Source organism: Brassica napus, chromosome A3 (genome assembly GCF_020379485.1).
Source record: "Brassica napus cultivar Da-Ae chromosome A3, Da-Ae, whole genome shotgun sequence".
In the NCBI taxonomy this organism is placed as follows: domain Eukaryota; kingdom Viridiplantae; phylum Streptophyta; class Magnoliopsida; order Brassicales; family Brassicaceae; genus Brassica; species Brassica napus.
The window spans coordinates 15405372-15425031 of NC_063436.1; the positions used below are offsets into that span (position 1 = coordinate 15405372).

The 19660-nt window shown below is 39.1% G+C and overlaps 5 protein-coding genes and 1 pseudogene across 6 annotated transcripts; 2 read left to right on the forward strand and 4 right to left on the reverse strand.

Annotated features, from left to right (window-relative positions):
- Positions 1 to 680: 680 nt before the first annotated feature.
- LOC106443883 lies at positions 681 to 3199 on the reverse strand (annotated as a pseudogene).
- A 402-nt stretch (positions 3200 to 3601) lies between these two features.
- Positions 3602 to 6718, forward strand: LOC111214111. 2 transcript variants are annotated; one of them, XM_022716254.2, is made up of 3 exons: positions 3602 to 3828; positions 4094 to 6324; positions 6412 to 6718. In XM_022716254.2, the coding sequence occupies exon 2, from the start codon at positions 4136 to 4138 to the stop codon at positions 6299 to 6301; it is 2166 nt and encodes a 721-aa protein (XP_022571975.2). In that variant the 5' UTR covers positions 3602 to 3828; positions 4094 to 4135; the 3' UTR covers positions 6302 to 6324; positions 6412 to 6718. The 2 variants fall into 2 exon arrangements, with proteins under 2 accessions (XP_022571975.2, XP_048632219.1); XM_048776262.1 differs by having other exon boundaries at positions 3604 to 3828; positions 4082 to 6324.
- Positions 6719 to 7171: 453 nt separating this feature from the next.
- LOC106443884 (protein ACCELERATED CELL DEATH 6) lies at positions 7172 to 9977 on the reverse strand. The gene is made up of 3 exons (XM_048776263.1): positions 9239 to 9977; positions 8531 to 9048; positions 7172 to 7837 (listed from the first exon to the last, which is right to left on the reverse strand). The coding sequence occupies exons 1-3, from the start codon at positions 9825 to 9827 to the stop codon at positions 7208 to 7210; spliced, it is 1737 nt and encodes a 578-aa protein (XP_048632220.1). The 5' UTR covers positions 9828 to 9977; the 3' UTR covers positions 7172 to 7207.
- Positions 9978 to 10133: 156 nt separating this feature from the next.
- Positions 10134 to 14141, reverse strand: LOC106438987 (flowering locus K homology domain-like). The gene is made up of 7 exons (XM_013880319.3): positions 13941 to 14141; positions 13083 to 13740; positions 11688 to 11934; positions 11296 to 11444; positions 10918 to 11196; positions 10628 to 10825; positions 10134 to 10512 (listed from the first exon to the last, which is right to left on the reverse strand). The coding sequence occupies exons 2-7, from the start codon at positions 13728 to 13730 to the stop codon at positions 10342 to 10344; spliced, it is 1692 nt and encodes a 563-aa protein (XP_013735773.2). The 5' UTR covers positions 13731 to 13740; positions 13941 to 14141; the 3' UTR covers positions 10134 to 10341.
- A 431-nt stretch (positions 14142 to 14572) lies between these two features.
- On the reverse strand, positions 14573 to 15790 carry LOC106438991 (uncharacterized protein At2g34160-like). Its single transcript, XM_013880324.3, has 5 exons — positions 15525 to 15790; positions 15261 to 15309; positions 15110 to 15172; positions 14959 to 15023; positions 14573 to 14885 (listed from the first exon to the last, which is right to left on the reverse strand). Exons 1-5 carry the CDS (start codon positions 15690 to 15692, stop codon positions 14742 to 14744), a joined length of 489 nt encoding a protein of 162 aa, XP_013735778.2. The 5' UTR covers positions 15693 to 15790; the 3' UTR covers positions 14573 to 14741.
- Positions 15791 to 18739: 2949 nt separating this feature from the next.
- LOC125607164 lies at positions 18740 to 19474 on the forward strand. The gene is made up of 3 exons (XM_048776997.1): positions 18740 to 18774; positions 18962 to 19167; positions 19218 to 19474. Exons 1-3 carry the CDS (start codon positions 18740 to 18742, stop codon positions 19472 to 19474), a joined length of 498 nt encoding a protein of 165 aa, XP_048632954.1.
- The last annotated feature ends 186 nt before the right edge of the window (positions 19475 to 19660 follow it).

Below are 19660 nucleotides of genomic sequence, written 5' to 3' on the forward strand. Positions count from 1 at the left end.
TGGTTTGGGCCCCACAAAAACCTCTAAAATCGGTTCCAAAAATAGTGAAATAAGGATCAATTTTGGTTTTGTTTGTGGACCCCACTGATATGTGGTGCACTTTTTAAATCAGACAAAACAAAAAATTGAGCTTAAGAAACTGTGCACTACGGTTACAGCTATAATCATGGTCTTACACCACTGGATCTACATAATGATAGTTTTTGGTTTATCTATACTTATATATGTCCAAAAACAAAACAAAAACAAAATTTACTGTTGGATTATCTTTTTAACGCTGTGTATTAGTGTGAAAAAGTACTCCCAGAGGAGATACACATCAGAAACCAAACAAAGATGTTTGCGAAAGAAAACATAGAGAACTGAAAAACAAAATGAATTACGCAGATGCTACAACCACAAAGGATAAAAAACGTCGGCTAGAGCCACAGCAAAATTTCTCAGGCACGAGGAGTTTCATCCTTTAATAGGTGGTGGAACCATCTAGGACTCCCACGGGCAACGTAAAAGGACACTGCAATTCCTGCAGAGTTTCAGAAAATGAAAGATGCTCATAGCTGTTGCAGTCAGATTATTTGAAATGTTTAAATAAATGTTCTAAATATCTACAAGGAGAGAATCCTTTTTTTCTTCTTTTATGTTTAGATATATGAAGCAACATATGAATTGAGATTCGGAGATGAATTGTCAACGTAAAAACTCATTTATATTGCAAAAGTCAAGCAGTTGCAACCCAGATTTTATAAGTGTAAGTTAATATATAACCAGTCCCCCTTCAGTACTCTTCACTAGGAAACAATATATATCACTCTCTATTACGTTGGGGTCCTCTAAGTTACACAAATTTTATACCCAAACAACTGAATAAACATGAATTGGAACAAATGTATCCATTGTCTTTACCACTGTCCTTCAAGATAACTGGGACCTTGCATCGAGAGCGACAATGGCTGCAAAATGGCCGAGTGTTGCGATTGTTAAGGACCACTTCGTATTCTCTTCTCTCAAATAATGTATAGAGACCTCCTGGTTTGAGACGTGAGAAATCTCCTAGTACACATTGAACATGCAAGGCTACTCCACAGTGAGAGCACATAAAGAACCATTTACTTGGATCTAGTTCACTCTCACAAATGTCGCACCAGCACCAGTTTTTGCCGCTCATATTTCCGTCACAAGATAGAGTCAGAGGGTGTTCATCGCTCATATGCCATATCTTCTCAGGCAAAGTAACACAATACAAGCACAAATCAAAGTCACACTTATCACATCTCAGCATGTAATCATGTGGAACTCTCTTACATGCATCACAATAATTATTCTCTGATATAACAAAATATAGGGGATGAGAATGCACATTATGGGAGAAGGGTTTCGAAAAGGGAACCACAATTTACATCTATATAGTGATATCTCATCATATCTCTTTGCAATGTGTACCTGAAACCAGCACACAAACATTCCACATAGCTTGCAATATGTAGCTGACCTATCACATTCCAACATGTATGCTGTGCGGTCAAAGAGAAATCTTTTCATCATAGGTAGATTAGCACACTTTTCATGGAGAACAAAACAACATTCCGTATAACTGTAGATCTGTCCAACCTGGACTGGATGGATGCATGCTTCACACCGTATGCACTCGTCATCTTGAATATCAACATTATCTTTGAGAAGTCTTAAAGTATGTTTGTTATGGCTGAAATGATGTATCAAATTATGACCCACCACCTTGAATGGAGAAATATCTTCGCTCCTCTCAGGTATCCCTTCTAGGTTCACACCATTCCATGCATTATAAATAAATGCACATAGTGAGTGAACTGTGTAGTTAGGGCAAACAGAGCAAAAATAAGCTCCGTAGTACTGACTTACATCTCTCCAACAAAATCCACATTGTGTACCCCGACGGCCAAGGTGTTGCGTGAAAGAGATCTGATGATCATGACGATTGATGTTTATGACTCGAGGTAAGCCGATACAATCTCCATGGACAAGAAAATCACACTTGACACATATATAAGGCTTACTTCTGTAGCCTTGAATTCCACAAACCTTGCAAGTAAACGCGATTCGGCTTAAAAGAAGCCTAAGTGGATGCTTGTGAGTCTTGGTATTCTCAATAACAAGAGGTGGTGGATTTTTGATACAACCAAAACACATGGTGAAGTTGCAAACAGAACAATGATAACACACCTTCTTTTCTGGTTGAAATACACAGAAATGACAACTCTTCTCGGCATCCTGATTATCTGCCAATGCGACGACTTTGAGAGGGTGACTAGGGTGACAAGGATGATTTACCTCTTTTTGGAGATGAACACAATCCAAATGGAAGTAGACATTATGGCATTCAAGACATGAATAAGATGGTCCACCTATAGATTCCTTGCAAGCTTCACAAGGGACATCCACTTCTCGTTTCTTCATAAAAACAAGTGAATGGTCATGACACATCGGATTTTCAATAGCAGGCGGCGAAGGTTTCATCCCGCAAATCAAATCCACTTTCAAGTATAACACGGGGACAAAAGATCTTTTCTACAACAATCGCATGGACTATCTTTCGGCTGAGAGTCATTAGTGAGTAGGAGAGGATGCTCCGAATGAGAAGGGTGATGATTAATCTCTGGTGGAGCTTCAGCGCACTCTTTATGAAACCAACCATAACAGCTAAGCTCATTGCAAATGTAACCGCCGTAGATGGGTTCTTTTACATGGCAGCCATCATATTCAACATAACAAAACACAGCTGAAGGGAAAAGGGGATGATTGTGAATGGGTAGCTTATATGCTCTTGTTATATTCATATTGTATGTGAATAAGAGGTTTTGTTTGATCATATTATATAAAAGTGGAGCTGGAAGAAATCATCATTATATATATACACATTTGTAAACTAATAATAATTATTGTAATTGTTAAGATTCTTCTTCAAACCCCCTTTTTATCTTTTCAAGAAGTAAAGAATCAAATTCTTCTTCCATTTAAACATGACAATGGGCAATGACGTATATCATAGCTATAACTTTATGCTATTTCTTATTCTTTTCCTCAATCTCAAACCCAAACACATAAAACTTGCAGTTCAAGTCATAGAATTCTTTCTTTTTTTACGATTGATAGAGATCAATTTCTTTTACATAAGAATACTCCAGTGATACCTTCCGCACCAGGTGCGCTTGAAGGCTTTATAGCAAAGACATCTTTCCTTATTTCCTCTCTGGAGACTTCTCTTGTCGAGTCTTCATTCATTCTTCTAGTAACTCTACAGCAAAAAAAAGAAGTAAAAGCACAATACTTACTAATCATACCCAGTGTGTTAGTGAAGTTTTTAATCAAAAAAATAAAAATCCAAAATTTCATAATTTTAGATGTGATTTAGTAAATAGTTCAACTAAAAAATTATAATAACGTTGATAAATCCATTTAAAATCATCTAAAAACACTCAAAATCATTCCAGAATCAAACTCTTGGGCTTTTGAATAGCTGAAAGTGGGCCTTTTTACTGGGCTGTGTCAGGACTCTGTGAACCCGTGATGGTAAATCCGTAAATAGTAGGGAGTCGGAAGGGTATAATATAAAGCGAGAGGAAGTGAAAGAAATAAAAGAAAAAGACACAAGTATCCCTATTGTCGGAGAGAAAGGGCATCACCACCATCTTCGAAACCTAATCTCTGCCTCTTCTGCCCCTTCTGTAATTCCCAATCCCACCCTCGATTTCTCCTCCTTTTTTTTTTACCCGCCAATTTCAACTTTGTCATCTCCAACGGCTCCTTCCTCTTCTCTCGAGTTTCTGTTGATAAACCCAGATTTTGATCCTCGTGAGTTCTCTGTTTCTGAGTTAAAAAGTTTCAATTTTTTTTCTTTATTCGTTTTAGTTTTTGCTCAGTTCAGATCTTTCTGTTGGTTATCTTAGTTATGGAGTTTACACTGATAAGGATTTGGTTTATTACTCACTTCAAATTGTTTTTTTTTTCAAATCTCAATTATGTTTCGTTATATCTTTTGCTTCTTTAGTCATTTCGAGTTTGTATAATTAGACCTTGTTGTTGGCGTGTTCTCTCCTTATTACAGGTAACTGCTAAAGCAAGAGAACTAGTTGTCTTTTATACGAGTGTTGCTTCTGCAATGGCGAATCGTGATTTAATGCTTGGACAGAATCAATCATTGGTGCTTGGTCACAGCCACACTCTAGACCTTGGTCAAAACCACGATATGGATTTAAGCCAACCTCATCACGATCATGAAATTGACTTAACACACCAACAAGACGATCACGAGCTAGGCTTAGGAGTACACAACGAAGATCAAGAAGACCATCATCATCATCATCACGATTACATGAATGAAACCGATCAAAAGCCTGGACACCACCACGACGACGACGATGTTGAGTTCTCCTTATCAGACAACAACCAGTTAGTACTCGGAAACAACGAGAATCTCGACTTAGCCATCGACTCAACACACGAGCTCGAGATCGACCACAACGGCGAGATGGTAATGGTCACTACTCCAGTCCAAGCACGCGCCCTCTCCGCTGAGCTAACTTACCAGCTCACGGTCGGACAAGAGTTCCCAGATGTCAAAAGCTGTCGTAGAGCGTTGAGAGACATGGCCATTGCTCTCCACTTCGAGATCCAAACGATAAAATCCGACAAAACACGCTTCACAGCTAAATGTTCCAGCGAAGGATGTCCGTGGAGAGTCCACGCAGCTAAGCTCCCCGGCGTGCCGACTTTCACCATTAGGACCATCCATGAAAGCCATACCTGCGGAGGGATAAACCATTTGGGCCACCAACAGGCCTCGGTCCAGTGGGTAGCTTCCTCAGTTGAGCAGCGGCTCCGCGAGAATCCAAACTGTAAACCGAAAGAGATTCTTGAAGAGATACATAGAGTCCACGGCATCACCTTGTCTTACAAGCAAGCGTGGCGCGGTAAAGAAAGAATCATGGCGACTATGCGCGGCTCTTTTGAAGAAGGGTATAGGCTGCTTCCTCAGTACTGTGAGCAGGTCAAGAGGACTAATCCTGGAAGCATCGCTTCTGTTTACGGATCTCCGGCTGATAACTGCTTCCAGCGTCTCTTCGTCTCCTTCCACGCCTCGATTTTCGGGTTTTTAAACGCGTGCCGCCCGCTTCTCGGGCTTGACAGAACGTACCTCAAGAACAAGTACTTAGGTACGTTGCTTCTCGCTACTGGTTTTGATGGAGACGGCGCTTTGTTTCCGCTAGCGTTTGGGGTTGTGGACGAAGAGAGCGATGAGAACTGGATGTGGTTCCTTTGCGAGCTTCACAACCTTCTAGAAGCCAACACCGAGAACATGCCGAGGCTCACTATACTATCCGATAGACAGAAAGGGGTAGTGGAAGGAGTTGAACAGAACTTCCCAACAGCCTTTCACGGCTTCTGCATGCGTCACTTAAGCGAAAGCTTCCGTAAGGAGTTTAACAACTCATTGTTAGTTAACTACCTTCGGGAAGCTGCTCAAGCCTTGACGGTGATTGAGTTTGAAGCTAAAGTACTCGAAATCGAAGAGGCTTCGCAAGACGCAGCGTACTGGATCAGACGTATCCCTCCGAGGCTATGGGCTACAGCTTACTTCGAAGGACAACGGTTTGGTCATTTAACAGCTAATATAGTCGAGTCTCTAAACTCGTGGATCGCTGAAGCTTCAGGACTTCCGATTATTCAGATGATGGAGTGCATCAGGAGACAGCTGATGACTTGGTTCAACGAGCGGCGCGAGACCAGCATGCAGTGGACTTCGATCCTCGTCCCGACCGCCGAGCGCCGCGTGGCCGAGGCGCTCGAGCTCGCGAGGACCTACCAGGTCCTCAGAGCCAACGAGGCGGAGTTTGAAGTTATATCTCACGAAGGGAACAACATTGTGGATATCAGGAACAGGTGTTGTCTCTGTAGGGGATGGCAGTTGTACGGTTTGCCCTGTGCGCATGCCGTCGCGGCTCTTTTGTCTTGTAGACAGAATGTTCATAGGTTTACTGAGAGCTGTTTCACTGTGGCGACGTATAGGAAGACTTACTCTCAGACGATTCATCCTATTCCGGATAAGAGTCTTTGGAGAGAGATGTCTGAGGGAGGTGATCCGAGTGTGGGTAAAGGTGGTGTTGAGGGTGTTGTTATAAACCCGCCTAAGTCGTTGAGACCGCCTGGTAGGCCGAGGAAGAGACGGGCTAGGGCTGAAGATAGAGGACGTGTGAAGAGGGTTGTGCATTGTAGCCGGTGTAACCAGACTGGTCATTTCAGAACTACTTGTGCTGCACCCATTTGATTTTGCAACAATGACAATACGCTGTAAGTTTCTTAGCTGTTTAGTAATATAACGTTAGTGTCTTCATTGAATCCACTGATCTGATTCCTGTGTGTGTTTCTCTGTGACAGGAAGCATACTGTGAGTTACTCTGTTAAGAGTACTATAGAAGATCACATCGTTCTTGATCAGTTTCAAGATTTTAAGCGATAGATGGAAATAAACACTTGAAGAAACATTACATGTTTGTTGTTTCCTTTCTCTATTTATTTGAAATGCTCAGCTCGAGCAGATGCATAAACTCTTTTGTTTTTGTTTAATAGTTCTTGAGATAAAGTTATTATTTTCATTTGGAATGTATTTTGTTTAGGTGTGTAAGGTAAAAAGTTGATATGAGCCAACGTTTGCTTGACAATAAAACAGTAATATTTAGGTTAAGCTTTCTATTAATCTTGAGATTTTTTGGAAATTAAAGTTAACTATTGAAAGTTAGATTTCACAAAGGTTGGTGTCTCATATGAGCCTTTTAAATTGAAGGTAAGCTTCTTTTTAAGTTTTTGAAGATTAAAGTTGATTTTGAGATGTTAATTTATTATTCATTATATATGACAATTTTTTTTTCTATAAATATACAACTTAATGAGAAAAAACTGTTATAAAAATGGAAACTTTAAAATAACATGATTAAATGAAAAATTGTCGAAACTTATAGAGGTGTATTCAATTTAGAATTTTAAATGATTTGATTTTTAGTAAATTTTAAAATGATTTTAGTTGAATTAAAAGTTTATTATAAACTTTGTTAAACTACTTATATTTAAAACTATAAGATTTAGGTATTAAATACTTTTTATTTTTTTAACCAAAAAACTCTACCAAAACATTCTAAAATGACTACAATAATTTCTAACAATGGTTGGTTACACATCAGTCACAAACAAAAACATGAAGAACCATTGAGTTTCTAAAGACTAGTTTCCTTAAAAACCGGCGAGGTCGTTCAAGACCACGGACATAGCTGCCTCGTGGATCAATAAACCAGTAGAAGAAACAGTGCAACACAAAGAGACCAACCATCAAGAAAGGCACGATGGCTAATTCTCTACACTTGGACGAGATGAGATACATCCCTGACACAAAAGCAGAGGCCATTGCGATCAGCGACACAACCATTAGCAAAGTGCACATGTAGAGCAAAGCTGAGCGTGCGCGAAACATGTCTCTCGAAGCATAGAACAAGAGGTAGACTGTGGCTACCGAGAAGATAAAGGCGATTGTGTCAAACACCAAGAAACATGTGAAAGCTACTTCTTCACTCAATACAGGTGTACCGTCTGGTTTATAACCGCCGGGTAGTTGGAATGCCGCGGCAAATGCTACGGTTGCGACAAGAACCGCGACAAAAAGATGAACCTCGTACATTGCACAGTCATGTCTTGCGTTGCTTTCTTCAACATCTGCTTTTTCTTGCTTCTTTGTCTCTACGTTCTGTTGCTGAGACGGTTGTTTGTAGTATCTTTGCAGTGCATAGTATGCCACCGCCACTTTAAAACTTATCTGAAAAAGAAATGAAATGATGACACATCGGTTAAGAGAGGCCTATGAGTTCGGTTTAGTTTGGGTCATCCAAAATTTTGCCAAATTGAACCGAACAAAAACTTGATTTGGTTCGATAATCAATTAGTTTGATTTAAAAAAAAAAATATTACACTAAACTGAAATTTTCAATTTTCGGTTCGATTTTAGGCTAATTTGGTTAAAATATTGAGTAATTTCAATTTAATTTAGTTAGTTCAATTTTTATTTTGAATATGATTTTGGTCTGATTTGGTATAGTCAGTATAATTTGGTCATAATTATTTTACAAACAAAATGTGAAAACCAAATACTAAACAAAATTTATTTTTTTAAAAAATTACAAAATCAAACTATTAAGTAATTGAACTCTCACAAAAAAACGAATTTCGGTTCAGTGAGTTTTGTTTGGTTAATCTGCAGGGCCCAAAAAGAACAGGAACTTAACAACCGCACTAACCGATTATTGTTACTGAACAGAACCAAAAACCAAAATATTTTAAAAAATTGCAAAACAGAACCAAACTATTAACCCAACTCTAACAGAAAAATGAATTTTGGTTTGGTTTGGTTTGGTTTGATTTCCGCAGGGCTCGTGAACAACAGTAACTTGATAAAATACTATTGATAAAATACTATGCTCAGCACACATAAAAAGAGGTAATTCAATGTTACCTCTTGCTTCTGAGAATAAAAGAGCTCAGCAGCTGTTAAGTGATTACGGTTCATAGCAAGCTTATCCACTCGCTTGTTACGCAAGAACAGCACCAGAATCGTGTGACATTTGTAAACAACCGAGAGATGGAGAGGCGTGTTTCCATCTACGTCGCTTTCATTCAACAAATGAAGAGAGATCTCAGGCATATCTAGAATACATTGAATGATTCCTCGTTGTCCTGATATGACAGCACAGTGAAGAGATGTTCTTCCTTTACCATCAACTATTTCCCAAACATAAGGACAGCTACCAACAAGCTCTCTATATGCATCAGTTTGACCAGTAGATGCCGCAAGATGAAGCGGACATTGTCCTTCCTTGTCTGATATATAAGCAGCTGAGCTATCTTGCTGAAGCAAAAGTTGAGTTATCTCTATTTTTTCTAGCCATACTGAATAATGAAGAGGTGTCCATCCGATAACATCGACTTCTTTGATCATTTCCGGCCTTGTCTCCATCAGTTTTTTCAAGAAATCTAACCAAAACAACAACAAAAATCAATAGAGAAAGAAATATTAATGCATAAATAAAGTCTCACATCATTAATTGAGAAAATAATTAACTAATATATAAGAGAAAAAAAATCCATTACGTACACTTATACCCAATTGATTTTAAGATGAAAGTCCATGATAAATTCGAATGTAACAAGAAAGAAATTTCACCTTTAGTGACAATGTCAGAACCCACAGCAGCATGCAGAGCATTCATACCTTTAGGCCCTTTACCAGAAACCAAAGGAAATCTTTCCACAATATGACCAGCAACGTCGAAAAGCCCTCTCTCAATAGCTAAGTACAAAGGAGATTCGTTGTTGCTATTGACCATATCTAGCAATCCTGTGTCTAGTTCAACTAGGAGCTTAGCTACATCGCCATGTCCATTCTTTAATGCAACATGTAACGCTGTATCCTTCTGCTTATTAGTAATCCTCAATAGCTGCTTGGTGGTTACTCCCAGGTTCTCGATATCTGAAGCAACTTCATTGACAAGAAGTTGTAAGATTTGAAAGGATCCTACACTAGCAGCAACGTGTAGAGGTGTGTCTCCGTTGTTGTTTTCTCTAAGGAGGAGGGATGGGCACAGGTCAAGTATGGCGGCAGAGAAATCACGCCTTTGATGCTTAGCTGCAATGTGAAGAAGGTTGTTGTTATGTGGCGTTACCTTATTGAAATCTGAATGGTGCAACTTGGAAAGATCAAGGAAACTAGTATCTCCTTTAGCTGCAGCTTTGAGCAATCTCCAGTCCATCATGGGTTTGCACCAAACACAAATTTATAAAGCCTCAAGATTTTTTTTTTTTTTTTGATCAAACGCCTCAAGAATTTATCTTAAGATCTAATGAAGTAATATAATTTCTACAAAAATCTGCAAGTAAATAGGAGGAGTTCTTGGAGAAAAAGGAGAGCTGTTTGTTTAGTCTTCAAGCGTATGGAGGGGAGAAGAAAGGTCATCTAGTCTTCTAAACTTGTGTCATACGTCAAGGTTTGACTCATCAAGTCTTCCTAAAATTGTTTGATAGCTGATTTTGTCTTACGTCAATGTTTGTGAAACTGGAGATTTGAAATTTTGTTCTAGATCAAATTAATAAAGACAATAGTGAATGGTACACAACACCATGTCTGGAAAACAAATGATAACTGATTTCAAGAACCAGGGTGCTTGCTAATAAAAACATTACTTGATTAGGTATCATCTAGTGTTCTCTCACTCTTGCTCGACACAAGTAAAACATTCTAAACAAAAGTAACTTGATAATGATCCTTGATCAGTAACCATAGCCTGAGCTGTAATCCGTAGCGTATCCTCCAGGCGGGTTCGTTGGAGCCGCTGCATAGACCGAGCCATGAGTTGCGTAAGGGTTATAGCCTTGCTGCTCTGGTGCTACTACAGTTTGCGGTTGTGCTGGTGCCGGCGCTCCAGCTTCAGCCATGAAGTTCTGTCATCAACACAATCAACTGTCAGAACTCAAATCTACAAAAGTGTATATGGCTGCAGAGTTAAGCCACTATCCTATTGTACTATCGTTGAGAAATCTGAGAATAATGGTGTACCTGGATAAGCTGAATAGCGGTTTGGACTTGTGAGCCAGTTCCGCTAACCTCAACGGTCATTTCACCAGGTACTCCTCTGGTTTCCTGAATGGTTACTGTTGCGCCACTAAGACGTCGAGTGTAGCTTATGTTGGAACCTGATGTCCCAATCACTGCATCTGCGTAAGACAGTTGAATCTGCAATTGCTGCGTAACTTGCTGAAAAGACAAAACATAAAAATTCCAACCAGTCAGATTCCTTGAAGAGGCTAAAAACACATCACAACATGTGGAATAGATGGGAAGAATACCTGAGCGGCCATAGGTGGGGCGGCTGATACATGCACATTCATAGGAGGCTCCCTTCCATAAGCAGATATACCTTGATGAGGCTGTTTCTCCATTGGAGGTTGACGCATCTCAGGAGGAGGATAGTAACTATCATGTCTTGGAGGTTGTTGCTGCATGTATGGAGGTGGGTTGTGACCATAGCCAGGACCCCCACCACCACTTGGGGGATGGCCTTGAGGTGGACCCCAGGCCTGGTGTGGTGGCGGCATATGATCCATCTGGCGAGTTGGCTTTTGCATCTGTTTCAAAAGCAGAGTAAGCTCAGTAAGGAGAGAAGTCGATACATGCTATGCAATTGATAAACAATGCCAAAGATCCGATGGAGAAAATAAGCTCACCTGGCTTTCAAAATATGGGATGATGCTACGATCAACCAGAAACTTTCTGAGATGTGATGCAATCAGCTCCAAGGATTTATGAACACTTGTTGGTTCCCCCACAACTTCAACAACCCTATCGTCTTGAAGAGCAAAAACAGGCAAATCCTCTACAAAAAGTCCACATAACAAACCTCGGTAAGAACTACCATTAAACAAGGAATTAACGAACCACACCAAAAAAAAAAGCCAATCTGAAATAGATAAACATAGAATCACTAGAGAGATTTAAATCAGGTTTTCAACTGGTTCATGTTATTTCTATCAACTAAGCATGTGCCACCAGTGCATTGAAACCAAAAGCACCGAGCAGAAAACATGATTTCAGTATGTAAAATGTGAAGAGAAGGAACCTGATCCGAGGACTCTCACTATGCAACCAGCTGCTTCTTGAATGGCTTTAACTGTAGCTCCCTGTTTTCCAATCAAACTCCCAGCCTGAGATGCTGGAACCAGTAATCTTGTTGAAACCTTTGTAGGCGGAGGGGCCTGAGAAGCTTCACCATCCAGACCATCAACTATCCGCATGTGGACTCTCAGAAGGCCATCCATAGAAGGAGGTAGAGATGATTCGGGCTCTTCTTTTCCAGAAACCATAACCTGCCAACAAAGAGGAAACAAGTAGACAACATCAGCAAACAACATAAAACATTCCACAAACAGCGATCTTAGTCTCTATACCAATTATCCATTTTGGTGCCATCATTCTCAAAGCATAAAGAAAATTCCAAAGAAGTACAGACTCGTATGCACTTTGACTAGTTATGATCTTCATTTCAAGTTTTTTACCCATGGTAATTAGTTTATCGCCTTTAAGATGCCCATAGCATCCAATATCAATCTTCTAGACTTATAGAAGCTTTTCATAGAACCACAACCTCTTTCATGCAATCTAAAACTTCTCTTTACTTAATTGTTGCCTAATCAATAATTTCATCTTCCACATTTTGTTACATCCCGTTTAAGCAGGTCCTTGCATGCTGCAGAAAGTCTGCAGCAAGACATCAACCATCCAGGTACTGAAGTTACCATAAAGAACGCAGAGCTTCACGGCACTGAGATTTATACAAGAAGAACCTTGCCTACTCAGATAAACTTATCAGCACTTTGTAGTGCCTCAAGGCTGACTTCCTGCAATCTGGCTTTGGTTCTTCATTTAACGATGGTTGATTTGTTGCCATAAAACTTGCAAGATGAAACCTGCACAGATTCATGGTGATCACAGCAATAAAGGGAACCTTACTCACACCTAATCAACTTCGTTGAGTATCTTCATCCTTTCACTTGAAGGAAATGGTAACCAGGCCTGCTGATTACTATACCCGATTTAAGCCTAATTTACTTACTAAGGTGGTATCTCTTGATGCACTACATTCTTCAACACATTTTCAGCAGCTCCAAACCTTATCAATCAGCCAAACTACAACTTTCTGGATGACTTTATTATTAACTTAGAGTGTCCCGTTTCTTCTGTTTACTTACATCTTTATTAAGATTAATGGAAAAGTATGTTCAAGTGTTGTCTATTCAACCAAAATTTCATGGCCTTTTAATTTTTTCAACAGAAGCTATCGCCTAAAATTCCCAAATCAGTGAATTATAGGGACAAATAGTGTTATCTTCTACTATAATAGTTTACTTATAATTAGGATTTTAGTTTTGTTTCAAGCGCATAATTTACTAATTGCTTAAAGTTATATAGCATGAAATGTACGGCACAGGAAAAAAAAAAGGACGTAGAGACTCACAGCTCTCTCGGTTGTGCCTGGAGGACCATCAAGAATCTTTATACGAGCTCTTGTCTCCTCAACTATCTTCTTAATGACATCCCCCTTGCGACCAATAATGCTACCCACTTTCTGTGCAGGAACCAGCATACGGAACACCGTCTCTCCCGGCCATCCAGGCCACCTCTTCTCCTCACCTCCAACTGTTGCATCTCCTTCAGGCTCTGACTTCTCCAAATCCTCAACACGCTCAGGAACTCCTTCCTCGCCTTCACCTTGACCTTGCACTTCATCACCATCCTGATCTCCTGCCTCTCCTTCCACCTGATACTCAGCCTGGTCTTGCAACTGATACTCCTCCTGATCTTGCGGCTGATACTGCAGCTCATCCCGCGGCTGGTCTTGGACTTCTTCACTAACCTGGTCCTCCTGCACCTGGAAGTCATTGTACTCTAACTGACCAGCGAACTCCTGAGGCTCAAAACCCGGATCTTGAACCTCGTACTGCTCCGGTTCAAGAACCGGATCTTGAACCTGGTACGGTTGGTGACCAAGAGTCTCATCATGGACCTGGTACTGTAACCCGTTATGGACCTCATCCAACCCATGCTCTGGAACCTCGTCTCCATTGTTTGCGACGAAATTTTGCTGATCCTCAGCTTCAGCCATGACTACAGCACTGAATTAAAATAAAATAAAAAATCAGAATACACACACGCAAATTAGTAAGCCTAGCTTCTTCTCACACATAGAAACAAACTGCGTGAAACGGGAACCCTAGAAAGATTCGATTAGAGCACTAGAGACTTTACGAACCCTAGAATTGCCAATTGAGAGAGGCGAGAATTACAGAGCAGAGATAAGACGGTGTGTACTTACGTGGTATCGGTAGAACCTTCGACGGGATTAGAGAGTAAACCGGAAACTCGCTTTGAACGAGGTGCGGCGGAGAAAGAGAGAGAGCGGGTGAGAGATTCCGGCGGTTATGGAGGCGCTGGTGAATTATCTTAAAGTTGAGATCCAGGAGTATTGAACTTCTTTTTTATTGCACTTCACACCTTCTGAATTCGATAACTCTCTAATTTTGACCAAAGTTTCTTGAGTAATCAGACCCACGCACAGAATATGGGGCCATGATTATAACTGCAGGCCCAATATTATGGGCCTTTGGTCTGTTCGGCCTATTGTGAATTCTTGTGTTGCTAATTTATTTATTTTTTCTATTGCTGCGAAAATACTAATTTTCCTGTTTTGGTACTTGTACTATATAAAATGTAAAATAACATTATATATTATATGGATATTGCAAATATTTAAAATCTCATATAAATATTTTTGTCAAAAAAATCAAATGTTGAGAAATTCATATAATGTTTAATTTTAATTCTTATTTTGTTTTATATTTTTAGTTAGTTCCCATCTCTGTATGATTATTGCTTGTCACGAAACAGCTACCATCATTTTACTTATTATATTCCACTAAGAAAAAGAAAAGAATCAAATCACTGGAATGTTTTGAGAAAAAAAATCATATATTTCTCGTACTAACAACTACTATCATATCTAGAGTATTATGTTCGTTCGATATGTCACACAAAATGAAACAAAAACAACAATGCACAATAAAAGAGTGATATCGCGATCTTTCTCTGTGGTGTGTTTTCTGAGACAGGCTTCTTCCTAGGCCTCGGTGGCTGCAGCTTCTTCTTGTGCTTCAATAGCCGCGTCAGTCTCAGCTTTAGCTACCTCCTCGGGAGTTTTGCCGTTGGTGACAGGTGGAACCAAAGAGTCAAACTTGTCTGATTTGCCCAGCACAATCTCAATCTGCAGCAACAACACCCATATAAGAATGTAAAATTAACAAGTCACAAGTTCTTTAAAGGAGATGTACACTCGCCTTTGCCTTCTGAACCATCCTTCCTTTAGTCTCGTCTTTCATTCCCACAGTAGATGTCAACACTTCTGAACAAAAGATTAAAACAGTTTCTTGAATCAGACGAAAGCATTTTTTTTCTTAGTTCATAAAAAGAGAGAATCTCTGTACTTACTCTTCTCTATAGCTAATCCATTGTTCTTCAAGATCTCGGAGATCGTTACCACAGTTGTGATCGCTATGAACAAACCACACAGTTCAAATAAGATCACACAAAGAGAAAGATCTTGTAAATAATCCTAAGTAAATACTTAAAAAATCTATACCCATTCCAAGTGCAGAGAGTTCGACCTCGTTGTGTTGCTGCATGTACCTCTACACATCAAACAATAAAGAATCAAACGCACAAGATCGCATTCAGATTAGGAATACGAACAAACACTTGGTGTGCAGAGATCGAAGATCAATCATGAATCCTTACGACTACAACAAGATCTAGCAAGCAAAACTCAACTCTGTAACAATCTACAATCAAGCGGATCTCACGCTTCCGTAATCGAATCGTATATCAGATGAGAGATTTGACACACCTTGGCGAGATTAACGTAGAAGAACAATGGTTTCTTCGTGTTGGAGACTTGGATCCTGTTCTTCTTGTGACTCTCGGCGGTGGCCTTCACTGACGACGGCACGAGAACGATGTTTCTCTCCGGTGCCGTGAGCGGTGCCGGAGCCGGTGTTGCTACTTCCATCGCCATCTTCTTTCTTCGATCACTCTCTTCTCTCTCTCTCTCGTTAGCGCGAAAAGTTCTCTCTGATCGTTTTGGTTCGTTACTCGGGGAATTAAAAACCGTTACGACGCGTAACGGTATTTATATAGCACCCGGTGCGTTTCTCGTAAAGCCAATAGAAATTAAACACGTGTTCGTCTGTGAGTGGTTTGTTGACCGAGTAAGAGCGAAAAACGGATTGGTTGATCTCGTTTCAAGTACATTCAATTACGAGATTACCCCCAAGCTTTGTAAGGTTAGCGGATGTGCCAACCTAAATGGGCCAACAATATGCTAACCTAAATGGGCTTGAGGTTCTTTTAGTATCTACGTTCACGTATGTTACAAACACAGTATGTGCGTACAAAAACTTTCACTTTTGAACGATAAAGATTCAGATGAAAGTGTTATTAACTGCATTACAAAGATAGAGACTCCAACTAAATTGGATTTTCCGGACTATAATCAAATCATATTTGATATATTATACATAACATTATTGAGTGTGAATGATTTGGTTATACTTATACACTTACATTCATTCATGTTTGACGAGTCAGTGAACATCCATCGTGTCTTTGTTTATCACAGTCTCCATTCTCCAACGTCAATGGAAAAGAGATGGTCCACTCCGTATCCACAATACACAGACCAATCTCGTCGGTTGTTATCAGTTTAATAGGCAATATGTTATTCGGGACCATTTGTTTGGACCAACCCACCGATTTGTCTTTTGTTTTATGTTTTCCTATCAATTTTGCCGCCAAAGGATAACATGATTTTGAGTTGCGACGTGGGTGACGGGTCCTACGTTTTTCCTAATTCAACGTGGACGTCATTTATCAAAAAGTTTTTTTCTAATTAAAATTTCAAACAGTTGAAATAAACTCATTTTGTAAAAAGTTTTGTTATTATGAGCATTGAAATAATTAAATTAAGAACACATATATAAGCATACGTGTGTACATTATAATAGACTAGTGTATGGTCTGTGCGTATCAATTCGCACCATACTATATTCAAAAACAACACTTTAATAAAGCTGCGAATTTAAATAGAGTAACGAGGGAAAGCATGAACTACTCTTGAAGTTTGAACTGGAAAAGGCAAGAAGCATTTTTAAGCTTTTTTCTTTTACGTTATTAAATGAAATACGTAACTTAACAAGATTCGAATGTTTTTTTCCTCTCATTTTTTTATTCGAATGATTTTTGTGTTACTCTTATAGTATGTACGATTCTCATACATGGAACAAATTCAAACAGGCAGTGCAGTTTAGTTAAGTAGCCATATCACGTTTGTCGAGAGGTCGTTATTATCAAAACGAGTAACTTGTCGCATTGGTATTTATGGTCCTTATAAATGAGGTATTTGTCACATTGGTATTCAATCTTGTGACTGTAAAGGCCGTGTGATGGTTATTGAATACTGGTTACTGATTAGTTTGAATTCCCTTTTTTCGTGTTAGTTTGAAGTTGCTTCTAAGTTCTAATAGATCTGAATGCTAAACAAAACACATTTTTAATGTGATTGTTTACTAACCAACTCAAACTAACTGGTGAGAAGTTGATTGCTGAATGTGATTTTTGTTTACATCTCAAGTATTAGATTTCTATTGGTAATAAAAGATTATATTTCAAACTTCACCATAGTAAATTCATTTGTGATAATAATATAATTGACAAACTAAACTGAAAAACACTTCAAGATATGATATAAATTTTATGTTTATTAGTATAATATGTATGGTCAATCTAAGGTAGTCATTTAGAATTAGCAAACTACACATATAGTCACTGTTTTCTTAACAAACACAGTTTTTAGATATTTTTTAAAAGAAAATTAAACTTTAAGAATTCAAAATAATACAAAAAGTTTTGGATCAAAATGAGAAACATTCTAGGGAATGTATATACTGTATTAACTAACTATACATTTTAAAATAAAAGGGGAAATAATCAACTGAACAAGGAAACAATGTCTAGTAGGAGTAGTACATCTTTATATATAAAAAAAGGTTTGTATCCCTCCCAGCTATGCCACCTAGGATGCCAGCCCATAAATTCACTCTTCTAGCGTCCGCCACGTGTCGAATAAATGAAACGCAGCGTCTTTTATGTGTGTTCCGTCTGGGCTTCATTTGGGCTTGGTGTCACTCTCCGTCTTGCGGCCCGAAGACCAGCTAACCAAACTCAAACCCTAATCCATTCACAGCGTCTTCTCCTTCCGTTCTCTCTGTTTCACTTCGATCTGACGCGAGGATGGTGATTCAGTTTCTGTAACGGAATGCGTTGTGGTTCCTACGTATTTACTCTTATTGTCTTTAATTCGTGAGTCCACTACGAGATCTCCAAATGCGTTGCTCAGAAGGCGATTTCGAGGATAAATAGGTTCGTATCTCACTTCCGATTTTCGCGATCTCTAAAACTTTCTGCTATCCATCTCTCACATATTTGTCTCTTGATCCTCATCTCTCTTGGTGGCTAAATCGAAGGCTTTTTTCCGACTTGAAGTCATGCAGATGCTCATCCGTTGTTGAGGCGAGGCTGCTGCGATTCTGGGAAGCTAGGAATGTCAAGCGTGGTGGGGAGCTTATGTCGGCCGATCTGCTCTTTATGGAAGTTAACGTGAGTGATTTTTATCCGATTTGCTCTTCTAGATATCGATTGTTTTGAGTTTTTATTTTCTGTCATACTGATGTTACCTCACGTGATTTTTAGCCATTTTATGAGTACTGGTAGTGTTTCAGTTGAACTGATCATGTTACTTCAGTTTTGTAATATAATTTGATTTTTTAATATCTTGGTTTGTCTGATTTATCCTTTTTTATATTTTGATTTCAGGGCACTATTATCTTTGTGGAAATTACTCATGTACGTTGCCCTCCTCCTCCTTGGTTGTAAGTTAATAAGCAAACTTAGGAACTTGCAGCTTAATTTGTAACAAGGAGCAACGAAACTGATTGTTGATATTGAATTTTGGTTCACTAAGGATGGTTCCAACAGTTCAGCTGATTTGATCTTGCGGAAACCAACATGGCTGCCAACATTATTGGTAAGCCTTGCACTTTGTACTACCATTAACTGTCATAACCTCGATCTGTTTAAACAGCAAAGTAAATTATTTTCTGAGAAATTAGTATGTGGAGTCTCTATACAATAGTTTTGTTCAGAAAATGCTCTGTTTCTTTCTGGTATTGTGCAGAGATAGTCATTTAACAATGGTCAATGCTCTGTTTCTTTCTGGTATTGTGTTAGGTGCGAGGTAGAGGCAGAGGAGGAGAAGAAGGAAGGAAAAAAGAAGACAAGGAAGAGAGTCAGGTTTAACTTGAACGTACAAACCTTTGAATCAACTCTACCATCAAGTTTAGAAGATGAAGATGAATTGGTGTATGGAGCGAGTGATTTGGAGAAAGTAGACTATAACACAGTCATGTTGATGATGAAGAAGATGATGGAGTCAGGTTTAACTTGAACGTACAAACCTTTGAATCAACTCTACCATCAAGTTTAGAAGATGAAAACGACTATGAAGATGATGCTGATGATGAAGAAGATGACAACCAGGATGTGACTCCTCTACTGAATCCAGATGAGAATATTGCGCAGTGGAAAGCCGTTAAAGCAAAGCCAGTAAGAAGAGTTAAACAGCTAATGAAGGAGAATATTGAACCGGATAGTGATGATCAAGCAAAGCCCCTAATGAAGGAGATCATCGTCAATACTAGCCTCGCGGACTGGTTGGCCTCACCAAAGGAATGGTTTGTGTAAGAGATCCCAATTGGTTATATCACCAACATGGAAAACAGGTCAAAAGTTTCATAGTGATTCACCATTGTGAAGGAGAAGAAGTAACCGTGTGTTTTGTTGTTTTTCTTTATAGCATTTTCTGATTCTTTTGTGTGTGTAAGGGATATAGAGGTTTGTATCGATCTTTCAATGTTTTTTACATCTCTG